The sequence below is a fragment of the Guyanagaster necrorhizus genome (assembly GCF_019112545.1).
Source record: "Guyanagaster necrorhizus MCA 3950 unplaced genomic scaffold BT62scaffold_11, whole genome shotgun sequence".
Lineage (NCBI taxonomy): Eukaryota > Fungi > Basidiomycota > Agaricomycetes > Agaricales > Physalacriaceae > Guyanagaster > Guyanagaster necrorhizus.
Genome location: NW_025064890.1, coordinates 8,037 through 25,270, shown reverse-complemented (window position 1 = coordinate 25,270; position 17,234 = coordinate 8,037). Strand labels below are relative to the sequence as shown.

Here is a 17,234-nt window from a genome sequence, read left to right as displayed (position 1 = left end):
CCACTCATGACACCATCAACTCCGTGGAGCTCGCCCAACTTTTCCTTATCCACGTATTCTCCAAACATGGGGTACCCAGTCACATCACATCCGACCGCGGCTCCGAATTCGTCTCCCAATTTACTCGCACCTTAGCTGTGGCCCTTGACATGGAACTCCACCTTACCTCTGGTTATCATCTGGAGGCCGACAGCCAAACTGAACGAGCAAACCAAACTCTGGAACAATACATCTGCATCTACTGCTCCTACCAGCAGGACAACTGGGACACCCTCTTACCCATTGCTGAATTCACCTACAATAATGCCCCTAACGCGTCCACCGGAATTTCCCCATTCTTCACTAACAAGGGTTACCACCCCAACATCACCGTTCACCCTGAAAGGGATATCGCCTCCGCCTGGGCCCGAGATTTCGCAGTCAACCTTGATGAACTCCATCAATTACTGAAGGATGAAATTTCTGAAGCCCAGTCTCGCTACAAGACCCAAGCAGACAAGCACCGGATTCCGGCACCTCCGTTCACAGTGGGAGACAAGGTCTACCTCAGCTCCAAACATATCAAAACCACCCGCCCGACCAGAAAATTCTCAGAAAAATACCTTGGTCCTTTCAAAATCATAGCCCAACCTGGTACCCACTCTTTTACCCTGAGGCTTCTGCCGGACCTCCAGTCCATTCACCCCATCTTCCATGTGTCACAATTGGAACCTATAGAAGAAAACACCATTCCTAACCGAATCCAATCACCACTGCCTCCAGTCGAAGTTGACGGAGAAGAACATTTCAAAATAGCCCAAATCCTCAACTCTAAACTGGACCACCGGTTCTGCTGCCCACTGCTGTACAAAATCCAGTGGCTAGGATACGAAGGTACCAATGAAGAATTTGCTTGGTTACCGGCCTCCGAGTTCTCCGCCAATGAATTTATTGAAGAATTCCACCACCGATACCCAGACAAACCAGGACCCTTGTCCAAAGTTATTCAAACATCCCATTCCTAATACAATACTACTCTGGACACCACCAGCCCCCACCTTACCATTTCAATCACTTTTACACTTTCAAAATCGAAATCTTGTATTTACATTTCTTTTCTCCACTACCAACATCCGACGCCCTTTCTATATACATTTCATACAAAAGATTTTACAAAGAAGCGGAACCCGACGGGCCCACACCGGAACCTGAACTCTCCCCCCACTCCTTCAACTCCTCTATATCCTCGTCCAGCCCCTTCAACATTGCCTCCCGAAGATCCTCCACCTCCTGATCCCTCTCATCCTTAAAAATCAGTCGGGCCTTCTTCCAGGCCTCCACCTCGGACTCCGAAAACAGCTCCGAAGGAGACGACATATCATCGGAACCATAGTCATCTTGAAGACCTGCCACAGTACCACGAACATCCACCACCTCGTCTGCCAACTCATCCACGCGATGCATCAACTTGTGTATCAATTTTGAAAGTTGGTGGAGACCGGCGGAGACCTCCACACTGCTGATCACCTCACTCATGGTGACGCCCTTGTTGAACGAACAGGCAGTTTTCTTGACCTTGCAGCGAGAGCAAGTCCACCCTCGACCGGTGCCTTCGGTTACCAGTCATACATAACACCGTGCGCTATCTTGACGACAATGCACACAACTCCCTGAAAACAAAAGCTAAGTTAAGCCATGGAAGAAAACTAAGACACTTACTTTCACCATCCAACAATTCTTCGCCCTCCGCCGGCCCTGCCACTTTCAACTTTGCCCACTTTTTGGGGCTAACAATCGCCTCTGTCTCACTGTCATCCACTACGCCCCTCGACCTGAACTTGCATTTATGTCCCTTCTCCGCTGGAACCGCTGCCCTTCTCTTCCCCTCCCGCACCCTCTTCCTCCTCTCCAGGGTCCCCTCGGATTCCTCGGACTCATCGTCCCCCTCAGTCCCCTTCGCCTGCTCATCATCGGACTCCGGAGGCATATGGTGAGTCACCTTCTTGAAGCGAAGACCGGGGCCAGGACCATACCATTCCACCAAAACTTGATGCAGCTGAAAATCAGTAGCCTCTGCAGGGGTCATCAGCAACCCATCCTCCATAACCATCCCCTCTGGCTCTACCTCCTCAGCCTCAGCCCTCGCCGCCACCTCCGCAGCCTCCCTCTCCACGGCCTCCCTCTCCTCAGCCACCCTCCGAGCTGCCTCCCTCAATGCCTTCTCTGCCTTCTTAGCCCGCCTCTCTGCGGCTTGCCGAACCTCCTCCCTCTTCCTCTCCAATTCCTCCTTCTGCTCCTTTTTCTGCGCCTCCCGGGCCACATGGTCCACCCAGACCTTTTCCTCCTGCTCTTGCTCCCTTTGCCATTCCAAATGACTCTCCACAGCCTCCGCGTATTCTTCCTCCGCAGCCTCCCATTCTAGACGAAACAATTCTTTGGCCTCTTCAGGGCCATCGGGGGTGGATCCCCTCACCAGAGGCTCGGGAGTGCATGAGTGACGATACATGGCGAGCGATATAGGTGATGATAGTGGTTTCAGATCAAGATACAAAACTCCCACGGCTACCAACAATCCTCCATGTGGCCCCACTGGCCATCGGGATCAGCGCTGTTGAGGGCAAGAACGCTAAAGGGGGGATACTGTTATGCGCATACCGCCGGCCTCCATGTCACCTCAACCAACCACGAATTCTATCACGCTACCCACCAGACTCCGGCCGCTTCCCATTACCTACTAATTTCATTTCACCATTATCATTTCACATCTGTATTTCACATTGTAATACCTAGACCCCGAACTCAGTAGCGAATATTCACACCAGAACCCAATGGAACCCGACTCGGAATTAGCTACCATTAGTATATAAAGCCATGTATATCACTGTAACTACTCAGTTCGAATATCAACTTGGATAAGCCCACACTTCGCACTCACTTCAACTCCTCACTACCTCGTCCGTCAGATTCCGCTCCGAAGGACATTCCGGTTCATTTCTCTGATGAATCTCCATCCTGTCCATCCAGATCCTTGGGCCCCGACTCAAGGGTGATGTTGCCAATAGCTTCGTCGACGCCCATGCACTCCGCCGGACTCTGTGCATGCACTCAAGCCCACTCGATTGGCACGTTCCTAACAGAGACAATGAACCTCATTGTCCAGATATTGAGCTAGATGAGAGATTAGACATGAGAAGTATTGTATTCTGTAGCTCTACTTTTCAGGCTTGTAGATGACAAGAGTATAGGTCTGTGACAATATACAATTTCTGTGAGAATGTCTGAGGGAATATGATAAATAAATTAAGAGATATTTTATATTACCACCTGAAGTGCAGTTCTGCCAATGCAATGCTATCAGCACAAGAAGAAAACATCAACATTAGACTAATGCAAAGACCACCATCAAGCATCTCATGCCTAAGAGGTTATCTTTAACTGGAAGTTGACAATGAGACAAAAGTTTCTACCAGCAAAAGTTGTCAGATTCAGCACAAAGGTACATCTCATAAGGAAACCCAGGGCAAAAACCTATTCAATGGGAGACAACATCAATTACAGCACCCTGATTTAGACTATTACACTCACCTGTGACCAGAATAAAATAGAAAGACAACTATACCAATAAATGGGCATCACCATGAAGATGCCACTCCACCCTTTGAATGAGGCAATCAGATAGACTATGAAAGTGTATGTGGGTGTTACTTCAGTTCTGAGGATTGCATGCTGAATTGGTTGGTTGAAGCCATAAGACTTTAGTCCCATCACTTGAGAGCTTGAGCTTTGAGGTGAAGGCCTTGCCAAACTTGACTTTTGCCTCTCTGTGAATGTATCAGATCATTGCAACTGACAATCCAAAGGATTATCTCAATGATGTCACAAGCAGTACCAAAAGCTGAGTTTGAACTGGACTGTCTTGTCTCTAATATTGTGGGCAAATTGAGGATTGTAAGGGAAATGGAAAGAGATATGGTCCACATCTTGAACTCAATGGTTAGCTGATGACCTGAGAATGTGTGAATAGAACTTGCCCAAACTATTTATCCTAAAAATATTACCTATTTTCAGAATAACAATACTGAAGAAACAAGAGAACTAAAAACCTATCTAGAATGCTAATTAAATGAAGGCATGAATATAAGAACTACTGATGTAGCAAGAAGCACACTGAGGAATTTGAAGAAATGTGATTGAATGTTGTTGAGGCGAGTATCCAATCTCACCTTAAGTACATAATAGAATAGAAAATCTGTCATACAGTTGAGCAGGACAAAAATTGCTGTGGTGAAGTCTAGCTATCTACGATTCAAACAGCCCAGATCATAATGAAAATGCTTGTCATGATATTATGAGTAGAGCATGTGTTGCCCATGAGCAGAGTCAGAAGGGCTATAGAGTGATGTTGTTGAATAGAATCCAAGAGCAAATTTGTAGTTTCTCATCTAGAAGGAAGAAATTGGAGCCTGGAGAAGGTCCTATCAGAGGCAGCATCACTTGCCATGATACAGCACACACCTCCTGTGATATCTGTAATCTTGTCAAATATTAGGAATGTGCCAATTGAGTAGGCTTGAGTGCATGCTGTTAGGAATGTGCCAATCGAGTGGGCTTGAGTGCACGTGCAGAGTCCAGTGGAGTGCATGGGCATTGACGAAGCTATTGGCAATGTCACTCTTGAGTCGGAGCCCAAGGATCTGAATGGACAGACCAGAGTTCCATCAGAGAAGTGAGCAGGAGTATCCTTTGGAGCAGAATCCAACAGATGAGATAGGGAAGGGTGAGTACGAAGTGTAGATGGCTTATCCAAGTTGATATTCGAACTGAGTAGCTATGATGATGTACATGGCTTTATATACTAATGGTAGCTAATTCTGAGTCGGGTTCCATTGGGTTCTGGTGTCGGTATTCGTTACTGAGTTTGGGGTCTAGATATTACAATGTGAAATACGGATGTGAAATGATACTGGTGAAATGAAATTAGTAGATAATGAAAAGTGGTCAGAGTCCAGTGGGTAGTGTGATTGGATTTGCGGTTGGTTGAGGTGACATGGAGGCCAGCAGCATGCATATAACAGTATCCCCCTCTTAGCATTCTTGCCCTCAAGAGCACAGATCCCGATGGCTGGTGGGGCCACATGGAAGATTGTTGGTGGCCATAGGAGTTTTTTCAGCTTGATCTGAAACCACCATCTTTGCCTATATTATTGCTCACCACGTATCATCGCTCATGCACTCCTGAGCCTTTGGTGAGGGGATCCACCCCCAATGGCCCTGAAGAGACCAAGGAATTGTTTCGTCTGGAATGGCAAACCGTAGAGGAAGAATATGCAGAGGCCGTAGAGAGCCATTTGGAGTGGCAAGGGGAGCAGGAGTGGGAGGAAAGGGTCTGGGTGGACCATGTGGCCCAGGAGGCATGGAAAAAGGAGCAGAAGGAGGAGTTGGAGAGGAAGAGGGAGGAGGTTTGGCAGGCCATGGAGAGGCGGGCTAAGGAGGCAGAGGAGACATTGAAAGAGGTGGCTCAGAGGAAAGCTGAGGAGAGGGAGGCCGTGGAGGCAGCAGCGAGGGCTGAGACTGAGGAGGTAGAGCCAGAGGGGATGGTTGCAGAGGATGGGTTGCAAATGACCCCCACAGAGGCCATTGATTTTCAGCTGTGTCAAGTGTTGGCGGAACGGTTTGATCCTGGTTCTGGTCTTTGCTTCAAGAAGGTGGCTCACCCTATGCTTCCAGGGTCTGATGATGAGCAGGACAAGGGGACTGAGGGGGACAATGAGTCCAAGGAATCTGAGGAGACTCTGGAGAGGAGGAAGAAGGTGCGGGAGGGGAAGAAAAGAGTAGTGGGTCTAGTGGAGAAGAGCCGTAAACACAAGTTCAGGTTGAGGAGTGTAGTGGATGGCAGTGGGACAGAGGTGGTTGTTAGCCCCAAAAAGCAGGCAAAGTTGGAAGTGGCGGGACCGACAGGGGGCAAGGAATTGTTGGATGGTGAAAGTAAGTGTCTTGGTTTTCTTTCATGGCTCAACTTAGCTTTTTTTTTGTTTTTAGGGAGTTGTGTGTGCTGTCATCAAGATGGTGCCCAGTGTTATGCATGCCTGGTAACCGAAGGTGCTGGTCGAGAGTGGACTTGCTCTCGCTGCAAGATCAAGAAAACCACCTGTTCGTTCAACAAGGGGGTCACCGTGAGCAAGGTGATCAGCAGTGTGAAGGTCTCTGCTGGTCTCCACCAACTTTCACAATTGATATGCAAGTTGATGTGTCGCATGGATGAGTTAGCAGACAAGGTGGCAGATATTCATGATACTGTGGCAGATCTTCAAGATGACTACAGTTCTGATGATATGTTGTCTCCTTCGGAGCTGTTTTTGGAGTCTGAGGTGGAGGCCTGGAAGAAGGCCCGACTGATTTTCAAGGATGAGAGGGATCAGGAGGTGGAGGATCTTCAGGAGGCGATGTTGAAGGGGCTGGATGAGGATATAAAGGAGTTGAAGGAGCGGGGGGAGAGTTCGGGTTCTGGTGCAGGCCCATCGGGTTCCACTTTTTTGTAAAATATTTTGTACAAAATGTATATAGAAAAGGGCATCGGATGTTGGTAGTGGACAAAAATGTAAATGCAAAAATTTTTTGACTTTGAAAGTGTAGGAAGGGTGATTGAACGGTGGTAATTAGTGGTTAGAATTGAAATGGTAAGGTGGGGTGTTGGTGGTGTCCAGGAATGGGATGTTTGAATAACTTTGGACAAGGGTCCTGGTTTGTCTGGGTATCAGTGGTGGAATTCTTCAATAAATTCATTGGCAGAGAACTTGGAGGCCGGTAACCAAGCAAATTCTTCATTGGTATCTTCGTATCCTAGCCACTGGATTTTGTACAGCAGTGGGCAGCAGAACCGGTGGTCCAGTTTAGAGTCAAGGATTTGGGCTATTTTGAAATGTTCTTCTCCGTCAACTTCGACTGGAGGCAGTGGTGATTGGATTCGGTTAGGAATGGTGTTTTCTTCTATAGGTTCCAATTGTGACACATGGAAGATGGGGTGAATGGACTGGAGGTCCGGCAGAAGCCTCAGGGTAAAAGAGTGGGTACCAGGTTGGGCTATGATTTCGAAAGGACCAAGGTATTTCTCCGAAAATTTTCTGGTTGGGTGGGTGGTTTTGATATGTTTGGAGCTGAAGTAGACCTTGTCCCCCACTGTGAATAGAGGTGCTGAAATCCGGTGCTTGTCTGCTTGGGTCTTGTAGTGAGACTGGGCTTCAGAAATTTCATCCTTCAGTAATTGATGGAGTTCATCAAGATTGACTGTGAAATCTCGGGCCCAGGTGGAGGCGATATCCCTTTCAGGGTGAATGGTGATGTTGGAGTGGTAACCCTTGTTAGTGAAGAATGGGGAAATTCTGGTGGACATGTTAGGGGCATTATTGTAGGCGAATTCAGCAATGGGTAAGAGGGTGTCCCAGTTATCCTGCTGGTAGGAGCAGTAGATGCGGATGTATTGTTCCAGAGTTTGGTTTGCTCATTCAGTTTGGCCATCAGCCTCCAGATGATAACCAGAGGTAAGATGGAGTTCCATGTCAAGGGCCATAGCTAAGGCGCAAGTAAATTGGGAGATGAATTCAGAGCCACAGTCGGATGTGATGTGACTGGGTACCCTATGTTTGGAGAATACATGGATAAGGAACAGTTGGACAAGCTCCATAGAGTTGATGGTGTCATAAGTGAGAATGAAGATGGCTTGCTTGCTAGCTCGGTCTATGACTACTAAGATGGTGGTGAATCCATTGGAGTCCAGTAGTTGTTCAATGAAGTCTATGGAAATAGAATCCCATGGCCGTTCAGGAACTGACAGAGGTTTCAGTAACCTATAGGGGTGGTGTCTGGGTGCCTTGTTGCACCCACAAACTGTGCAGAACTTAACATAGTATTAGACATATTCATGCATCTTTGGTCAGGTGTAGTTCCACTGGACTAGTTCTAATGTCTGGTTTTGACCAAAGTGACCTGCCAAGATATGGTCATGATTGTTCTGTAGTATACAGAGATGGAGATCATCAGAGTCTGGGATGTGGATGCGGCCTTCAAAGCAAAGGATGTTGGATTCGTCAATAGACCATTGAGAGGAAGAGGATTCAGAAGCAGCCTTGGCCTGGCGGAGGCCATTGGAGGATATAGCATCAGAGAATTGTGCTTGTCTGATATTGGTGTGGAGTTTGTTGATATCTATGATGGCACTAGCCCATAGGGTGGAGCCTTCAAGATAGGTTGCTCAGAGTGATGCAGAGAGTTGTTCTTGGGTGAACATGGGTTGGAAATTGTGGGGGTTGATTTAGGCATATTGGCTATCCCCCTCTTTAGGGTAGACATCCCATCATCTAGTGAGTGCATTCGGTTTCCCACCAAGTTTTCCAGGGCAGAACTGGATTACTAGGTTGAACTGGGATAGGTATTCGGACCAGCGGACCTGTTGGCAGGTTAGAATCTTAGTGGTGGCAAAGTATTCAAGGTTCCTGTGGTCTGTTATGATATTGATGGAGTCCGCAGAGCCTTCAAGGTAGTGCCACCAATGTTTAAAGGCTTCAAAAATGGCTAGAAGCTCTTTGTCATGAGTGTCATAGTTGAGTTCAGCATTGTGGAGGCTCTGGGAGCAGAAAATGATGGGGTGAATTTCACCATCTTCAAGATAGATGGAGAGGATAGCTGCAATTGCATAGTTGGAGGTGTCAGTTTCCACCATTATCTTTCGATCAGGGACCCAGTGGGTAAGAATGAGAGTGTGTGTAAAGGCCTGTTTCAACTCATTGAAGGCAGCCAAGCATTTGTTGTCAAATTTCCATGAAGTTCCCTTGTGAGTGAGTCATGTAAGAGGGAGGATGATATCGCTATATTCGTGTATGAAGCGATGGTAGAAGTTGGCAAAGCCAAGAAAAGATTAGATGTTCTTGACTTTTCGTGGCACCAGCCAGTCAACAATGGCCTTGACTTTTTCTTCAGACATGCAAAGTCCTTCAGATGATAGGATATAGCCTAGATATTCTATGGAATTCCGGTTGAATTCACATTTGGAATCTTTGCAATAGAGTCTATTAGCTCTAAGCTTGTGTAGGACCTCACGAACATGTTTCTGGTGATCTTCTGGGTTGTCAGAATATATGAGGATGTTGCCGAGGTAGACTACTACTGATATGTTGAGCATGTTAGAGAATATATCGTTCACAAATCGTTGGAATGCCACTGGAGCATTTGTGAGGCCAAAAGGCATGACATGCCATTCGAAGAAACCATAACAGGTCTGGAAGGCTGTTTTCCATTCATCCCTCTTAGCTATGCGAACAAGATGGTAGGCATGCCAAAGGTCGAGCTTGGTGTAGATGCATGCAGAGCAGGCAGAGTTGAGGAGATCAGAAATGAGGGAAAGAGGGTAGCGATCCTTCTTAGAGATTTTGTTTAGGCCACAGTAGTCGACACAAAGTCGGAGTTCACCGGTCTTTTTCTTGACAAATAGAACTGGAGCCCCATGTGGAGAGCAGGATGGTGTAATGAACCCATTGCACAGATTATCATCAATAAACTCTTATAGTGCTTTGAGTTCAGATTCTGAGAGAGAATAAATGGGGCCAAGCAGTGGAGATGTTCCTTTCTCAAGGTTGATTTTAAGGTCATATGGCCTGTGTTTGGGTAGCTTTTTGGAGAGAGTATCACTGAAGATGTCTGCAAAATCATGGTACTCTACTGGCACTGATGAAAGATCTGCTGGTTCCACAGATGTGGCTTTGGCTCTAATATTAGGCAAGAAAGGCTGCAGTGTGAACTGCTGAGCACCTTCTTCTGCACTAGCTTGGATAAATGCGGCAGCAGATATGATGGAGATCTTTGGATGTGCTTTCATAGTAAAAGACTCTGAGGGAGGATAGGAGTAGATAGGTTCATACAGGAATGGAGTCTGCCGGTTACCCAGAGTCGATTTGGAATGGGGTGAAGCCCTGGAAGTTGGACTGATGGAGTTCAGTGGGCATGGAAGTCTCAGATTTGAGCTGAAAGGCTTGAAGAGGGATGGACTGTTGTCCTGTAGGCACGAAAGTCCCGGATTTGAGCTGAAAGGCTCAGAGGGGGGTGGACTGTTGTCCTGTAAGCATAGAAGTCTCTGGGATGCAGTGGAGGCCATGGAATTGGTTGGAGTGAGATCCTGGTAGCTTGAGCAGAAAATAATACTGTTCTCAACCCAGTCAATCAATGGATTGTAGCAGGAGAGCCAGTTGTATCCTAGAACAAGATTGCAAGACGAATCCAGAGGAGTGACATAGAAGTCAGTGGCGAAGGTGTCTCCAGATGGGAAACAGATAGGGATGGTTGCGATTTGAGATATACAGCTCCTGATGGAGCCATCAAATAATCGAAGTTGCACACTAGGGATGGTTTTAATGGGAATTTCATTGGCAGCTACATACTTAGTGTCAACAAAGCAGTGGCTAGAGCCAAAATCAATAAGGGCAAGAAAACGTAGGATGATACAAGTTGGGGAACCATCGGGTTCTGTAGTAGTCAGCAATTCTGCTGAGAGGGGGATGTGGAAGGAGTGATTGGAAAGGGATGTTGCATTGAGAGTGATGATCTCTGGTGTGCAAATACAGTCGATGCAACTCTGAACTCACACGGAGGGAACAGAGTTGTTTCCTAGTTTTCTGACTCTATCAGGGCCAGTTCCATAGGAGCCATGTCAACTTCTGCTGCATAACTCTTGGCAGAGGCTGCTGCCTTCTGCTTGTTGCAGTCCTCGGTCTTGTGTTTGGCTCCACAGAACATGCAAAGGTTGTTCTGGCACCGGTGGTCTTTTTTTTCTGAGTAAGATGGCCATCTTTGCCTAGCTTGTCGGCATAGGGCTTAGGGGCAGTAGATTTCGGTGTGGAGCTGGAGTCCGAGAAAGAAGTGTTAGACCCCTTGGATTTGGGGTTGGGAAATTTATTGTCCCAGTTTTCATGGGCAATTTCGGTCTTCTGGGTCCAGTAGTGAGCATCAAGTTTTTGGGCAAGGAAGCACATATCACAAAGGTTGTTTGGCTTCTCATGGTGTGCCATGTCATCCTTGATATGGGTGCAGAGGCCATGGTAAAAGGCATGGCAGAGGGAGTTATCTCCATACCCAATTTGCAAAGCATACTGGTTGAATTGAACCATATACTTCATGATCCGATCACCATCACGCATCTGAAGGTGTTCTAATGCATCTTCAGCATCTCCGATAGCATCAAAAGGGCTGAAGTTGCTACGAAGCTCATCTAAGAAGGCTGCATAGGAGAATTGCCAGGCTGGTGGATTCCATGGATTGGGGTTAAGAATGTCTGGTTTGAACCAGTTGAGCGCAGTGTCAGCCAGGAATGAAATAGTGTAGTTAACTTTGTTAGCATCTATTGCAAATGCGGTAGGTCTGTTGTTGAAGTTCAATTGAAGGGAGACAATGAAAGCCTTCAGTTTGTGAGGGTCAGAGCCATCAAATGGTTCTGGTTCCTTGACCTTGGTATGGACAGTGGCGGTTTAGGGTTGTTGAGGGAGGCGGAGACTCCTCGTAACAGGTTCATGAATTCTAAGAACATATCCTGCTGGTTTGGATTGTTACTTCCTGTAGAGCTGTCGGTGCTGCCTGGGCCATTGGGACCACCTGGACCTCCTGGACCTCCTGGACCTTCTGGTCCACCTGGGAAAGGGTTTGGTGGATTGCCAGCTGGTTCCCGTTGGATGGGAGTATGAGTAGGGGTGTCTTCATCTCTGCCCTCTGAGTCTGAGCTGTCTGGATTCCCATAGTTGTTGCCCAGGGATAAGGGGTCTGATGGGGGGTTGGTTCAGGCATCATACATCAGGCTGGCCCATCGGGCCCCATTGGTTGGAATGCTGGTGATGTCAAAAGGGTTAGGGGAATTGTCATAATTAGGTTGGCAGGCAGTGAAGCTAGAGTGATTGTAGGTTTCTCTATGGAAAGATTGTCCTTCACTGGAGGCCAATCTGAAAAGGCCTGGTTGTTTCTTTGAGGTGGAGGCCAGAATGTCTTCCATAGAAAACATGTTTGAATGAGTGAGCTGAGTTTGTTTGAGATCAGTTTCTGTGGGTTCAGTAAATGTAGTGGATATAATAAAATTTTTGACTCAAGGGTTTGAGTTTGAATATACTGTTAAGAATGTGCCAATCGAGTGGGCTTGAGTGCATGCGTGGAGTCCAGCAGAGTGCATGGGCATTGACGAAGCTATTGGCAACATCACCCTTGAGTCGGAGTCCAAGGATCTGGATAGACAGACCAGAGTTCCATTAGAGAAGTGAATAGGAATATCCTTTGGAGTGGAATCCGATGGATGAGGTAGGGAGGAGTGGAAGTGAGTGCAAAGTGTAGATGGCTTATCCAAGTTGATATTCAAACTGAGTAGTTACAATGATGTACATGGCTTTATATACTAATAGTAGCTAATTCTGAGTTGGGTTTCATTAGGTTCTGGTGTCAGTATTCACTATCGAGTTTGGGGTCTAGATATTACAATGTGAAATATGGATGTGAAATGATAATGGTGAAATGAAATTGGTAGGTAATAGGAAGTGGCCAGAGTCTGGTGGGTAGCATGATTAGATTTGTAGTTGGTTGAGGTGACACAGAGATCAGCAGCATGTGTGTAACATCAAACTGAAATATCCAAAACCAGAGAGCTGGTACATGGTCATCACCAGTATGATGATTGTGAGGAAGTAGTAGTTGAGGACATAAGTGGGAGCTATGATAGTGATGGTGAATGCATGAAGGATTTATAAATGATGGCTGAGTGTTGAGACAGTCATGATATTGGGAATGTGTTGCAGAAGCCATGATCATAGTCTCTAAGATTACATATGCAAACAGCAGGCCAACAAACTGCTACTAGATTGAAATTTGGCTGACTATTAATCATTGTCTATATTCCACCAATGAAACAGTAAGATATATGTTACCTGTATTATATATAGTATATGATACATCTATTGATATTAATCACAACACCTCTATATTTCTTGCATTTGCATCACTTTGAAATATGCAGTGTACTCTTTTGGTGTCATTAAATCATAGTCCCCTTCAGTCACTTTTGAGAATGCAACTGGTTTACCATTGACTGCAAATTTAAGGATTAGAAAGGATCAGCTTATTTGAAATTGAGACAATATACTGTAAATGATGGGATCATTGTCTGTATCCATTAGTGTGAGATCAAGCCCAATCCCATTGTCTGAAACATCACCATTCATGATAAACAGCATTATTCACTCTTCTACTTTGGGAACCTTCATCTTCTCTCATTCTCTCAGAAGCAAGACTGTTTCTGATAATCATTCAATGAATTGAGGTATTCAATACTCAGCTTTTGATCTTTCTTCTTGTTGCCTCCAAAGTCATCAAAGTCTGGGCTGCTAGGTGCACTAAGACTCGATGGTGTAGCTTGCACAAATGTGGCAGCAGAGGCTGCTAGAGACATATAATACTACTCATAATCTAGAGAGAATATTAGCAGAAAACTGGCTGATAGGAAAAGACACTTACAATCTGCTTTGCAGTTGATGGTTGGCTTGACATCCTGCCTAACACTGATGGTCTCCTGTATATGATCTGAGTGTATTCCCACCACTCCAAGTCCTCACAAGATATCATTGTTTGAACTAGATGCCATATTCCCACTAGCAGCCTCTACTCTCATATTATCTTTTATGCTCAGTGTGGCAAGATCACTGGTAATAGTACTCTTCAAATGCCATGCCAGCAGTGCATTCTGTTGCCTCTTTGCTTTGGCTTCTTGCTACTCTGCTTATGGTCAGTGTTCTTATTGTCAATAACCTCTGCTTGGCAGATTTTGCAGACCATTATACCATGAGTAAAGTCCATGAGCTGATCAGTGTCCAATGCACTGTATGATTCTTTATATTAAGGGCAAATATACCTCTTGTTGCTGAGTTGCTGTGGGACAGTGAGTAGTGGCACAAAATTAGTTTGAAGAATGTATGTTACAGAGCTTGGAATCAATTTTATGATGCATCTTGGCAATTCTCTATTTTATTATGTTGCAGAAGTGCTCTTAATCAATATAATAGTACTACTTGCTGACTGCTCATTGAGTGCTTTCCCTCAGCTTGTTCTGCCTGTATCTAAATTGAACAATAATGAGACTTCTAACATAACATAAAGTGATTTGAACATACAATTTGACCAGTTTTCATTTGACAAGACAATGACAATCTTGTTCAGCTCCTTAGATTGTAACTCTAGCTGACTTGCTAAATCATCATTCCTGAGACTGCTCAGGAAGAATAGAGGTAAAAAAAACAGAACACAAGATATATGCATGTTTAGCATCTACAAAACTCATCTGCAGTGCCAATACTTACACTGGATGAATGAGTGGAATGAATGTCATAGTATAAAGGGAGACAAGGAAGAGACATGTCAGGGATTATTTACTGTTTTTGACTCCTCTGGCATAATTGGCTTGATATTTTCTGACATTGCTTGATGGCAAATGTATGGTGACTTGAATGATAACCACATGAGAGTAGTGCTAAAATCAAAGCTTAGAACAAGCTCCCCTCAGGATTGCAGAGCATGCTAGGCTAGTTATAAGCAGTAATATATAAGTAGAGGGTGAGTGAGAGGGTGATAAAAAAATAAAGATGAAACAAATAATATAACTGTTTTCTGGGTGAAATCATCTATTCTTGTGTTAAGATAGATGAATATATAAGTGAAGAGGTGAAACAAATGACTGATGAGAATAGCAATAAGCAAGCAAGTGAAGCTTGATTCACCTTGACTTGCTGGAACACAGTATGAGTGAGACAAATGCAGACAGGACAATATTCTTGGTCCTCTAATATGAAGCAGCACTTTAATGACCAAGCCTGATGATACTCAGCAAACTTAGTCTTGCTGATTGTAACATCCATCTGCTGTCAGATATTCTGACTCATCTTTATACAGATGCAGTGCAATCTATCATTCTCAAGTTAATTCTGAAGTCTGCTGCAAATTGCATGATAGCCATATATCCTATTAGAAGGTGAATATATTGCTTACTCAGGGCTTATTGAATGTCTCAATAGACTTTTATATTGTTTAGTATCATAGATAACATAGAGCCTGGACTCCTTCGTTTTGTCTCTTTTGATTCTTGTCCCTATATTCCTCCCAGTTGACAGACACATTTGCACTAACATCATTACTACAACTGTTTTTTGTGCTTCTCTTATCATAATATCTTATTTTTTCCCTCAGCTCTTTCAAAACCTTTCTTTATCCAGTCATTTTCAAAGCATCTCTCTATTAGTCTCTAAAATAACACAAATTTGGATCTTATCTGCAGAACTACACTTCTATGAACCAGCAGATATTCTTTCTATGATCATGAAGGGCTTAATATCATGGTCATTATGGTGAACAATATAAGAAACAGCTAATTTGAGTGCTGCAAGCCATGCCTGCAGATTGATTCATATTCTGTCTCCTTCAACTTATATCATGCATGCAAGATCAGCATGAATTGTTATGGAAATTCCTCCTCCTCAATACTTCAATGATTAAAATCATTAGCTCTCTATTGAATATGCCTTTTTCCCTCACAAATGCTCTCCTCCTTAACTACTCAGTTCATTGAACATACCAACTCATTTGCCATGCCCAACTCTCCAACAAATCTCCAAACATCACAAAACAAATTGTTGAAATCTGTTTGAAATACCTTAATATAATAATCCTGGCCTGCAAACTATGATGGATTGTGCAGGCTATTGACAGTGGCTTACTCACATGCATAATTGCAATCAATAAACCTTCCAAAACCATCAACCTTACTGTAGATATCACAATCATTAATCTTGTTTGGTGTATGATTCTACATACCATGCACAGAACTATAAAACATATCAAGCCTATATCACAGCCACTTGGCAGAAGCTGATGACAGTCATTTCTAATAGATAGAAATTTTGCAACTGTATCAGTGCAGGATTCAATCTCTGTAGAAACAAAAAAAAGATACTAGACTTGGATGCTCTCTCTCTTCATTGGATTGACTTCTATCTTTTGTGTCATTTATTTCCCAACAAACTGGCTAGGCTTCAGTGATGCACAGGATGTGACATTGCATTTTGCTCATTGTTGTGCCAAAAGAAAGCAGAGAAAGATCACATATGTGTCTGTAGAGATCAACAACAGAAAATGAAAGGTGTATAAGAAGCTACTCTCTGTCATTGATGCCACTCACATACCAATGTTGTCTCAGTTGGATATCCTCAGGATTTTATCCATTGAGACCACATTTATCTCCAAATGTTTATCAAAGACACCCTTATAAAGGAATAAGCTCTGATAGAAGGAAGAGTCTCTGAATGTTCCTAGGACAACTCCTTCTTGACAGTTCCTGTATATTTGGATTATGCCTCTTATCCTCTCACTATCTCTATCATACTCATTGAGAAATTCCAGATTGCAGTATGAAAGTAATATTGTCATAAAATATTGATACTGAATTTGTCTAATTCATTGGCAATGTTACTAAGTATAATGCTCTATAGGGTGTTTGAAAGGTTGTCAGATCTCATGAACCTTCTGCTAGGATCCTTTCATCATATCCAATGAATAAATCTAGTGTTGCACCATAGGCTCATTCTACAAAATTCTCTGATAATTGGTCTATAGTAGGCAGTAACTCTGAATGGACAATAGTAATTTTATTGAGAGGTTCAAGACTGTGAACTATTCTCAAGCTTTTTCTATCTTTCTTGAATACAGTGAATCATCGAGACTGATAGAAGGAGTTTAATAGCTCATATACTCCAACATCTAGCTTGGTTTTTATAATTCAACAGACTTTGCTATATATTCCTAGTGGTATAGGAATATTTCACAATATCCACAGCATATGTTCTATGACCAGTATGTCAATAGGAGGGAAAAAGTCTTGTCTAAAACTCCCTCTTTCTGAGTCTTTCCAAGCAAATGCCTATTGTTGTACTATCATAAAATAATGCATGAGTTTTTGCTCTTCAGGCTATAAGAAATCATCATTATGCATTGGGTCAATATATTCTTTTCTTTCTATAGTATACCTTGATGTGGGTATAGATTCAGATGGCTTGGTAGAAAGTTCAGAGAGATCTTTTAATGGATCTCCTTTGATATTATAAACTATTTTAAATTTGCTAGATAGTGTGGCCAGTACTAGCTTTGTTTTCAAGGCTACTGGTTTATACTTCTTGCTAGTATATATAGCTATATTT

The 17,234-nt window shown here is 44.1% G+C and overlaps 1 protein-coding gene across 1 annotated transcript; it reads right to left on the bottom strand.

The window, feature by feature from the left end:
- Nucleotides 1-12,974: 12,974 nt before the first annotated feature.
- BT62DRAFT_919320 (uncharacterized protein) lies at nucleotides 12,975-13,617 on the bottom strand (the record flags this gene model as incomplete). The annotated part of the gene is made up of 4 exons (XM_043184151.1): nucleotides 12,975-13,084; nucleotides 13,139-13,198; nucleotides 13,327-13,450; nucleotides 13,510-13,617. 4 exons carry the CDS (start codon nucleotides 13,615-13,617, stop codon nucleotides 12,975-12,977), a joined length of 402 nt encoding a protein of 133 aa, XP_043040211.1.
- Nucleotides 13,618-17,234: the final 3,617 nt, after the last annotated feature.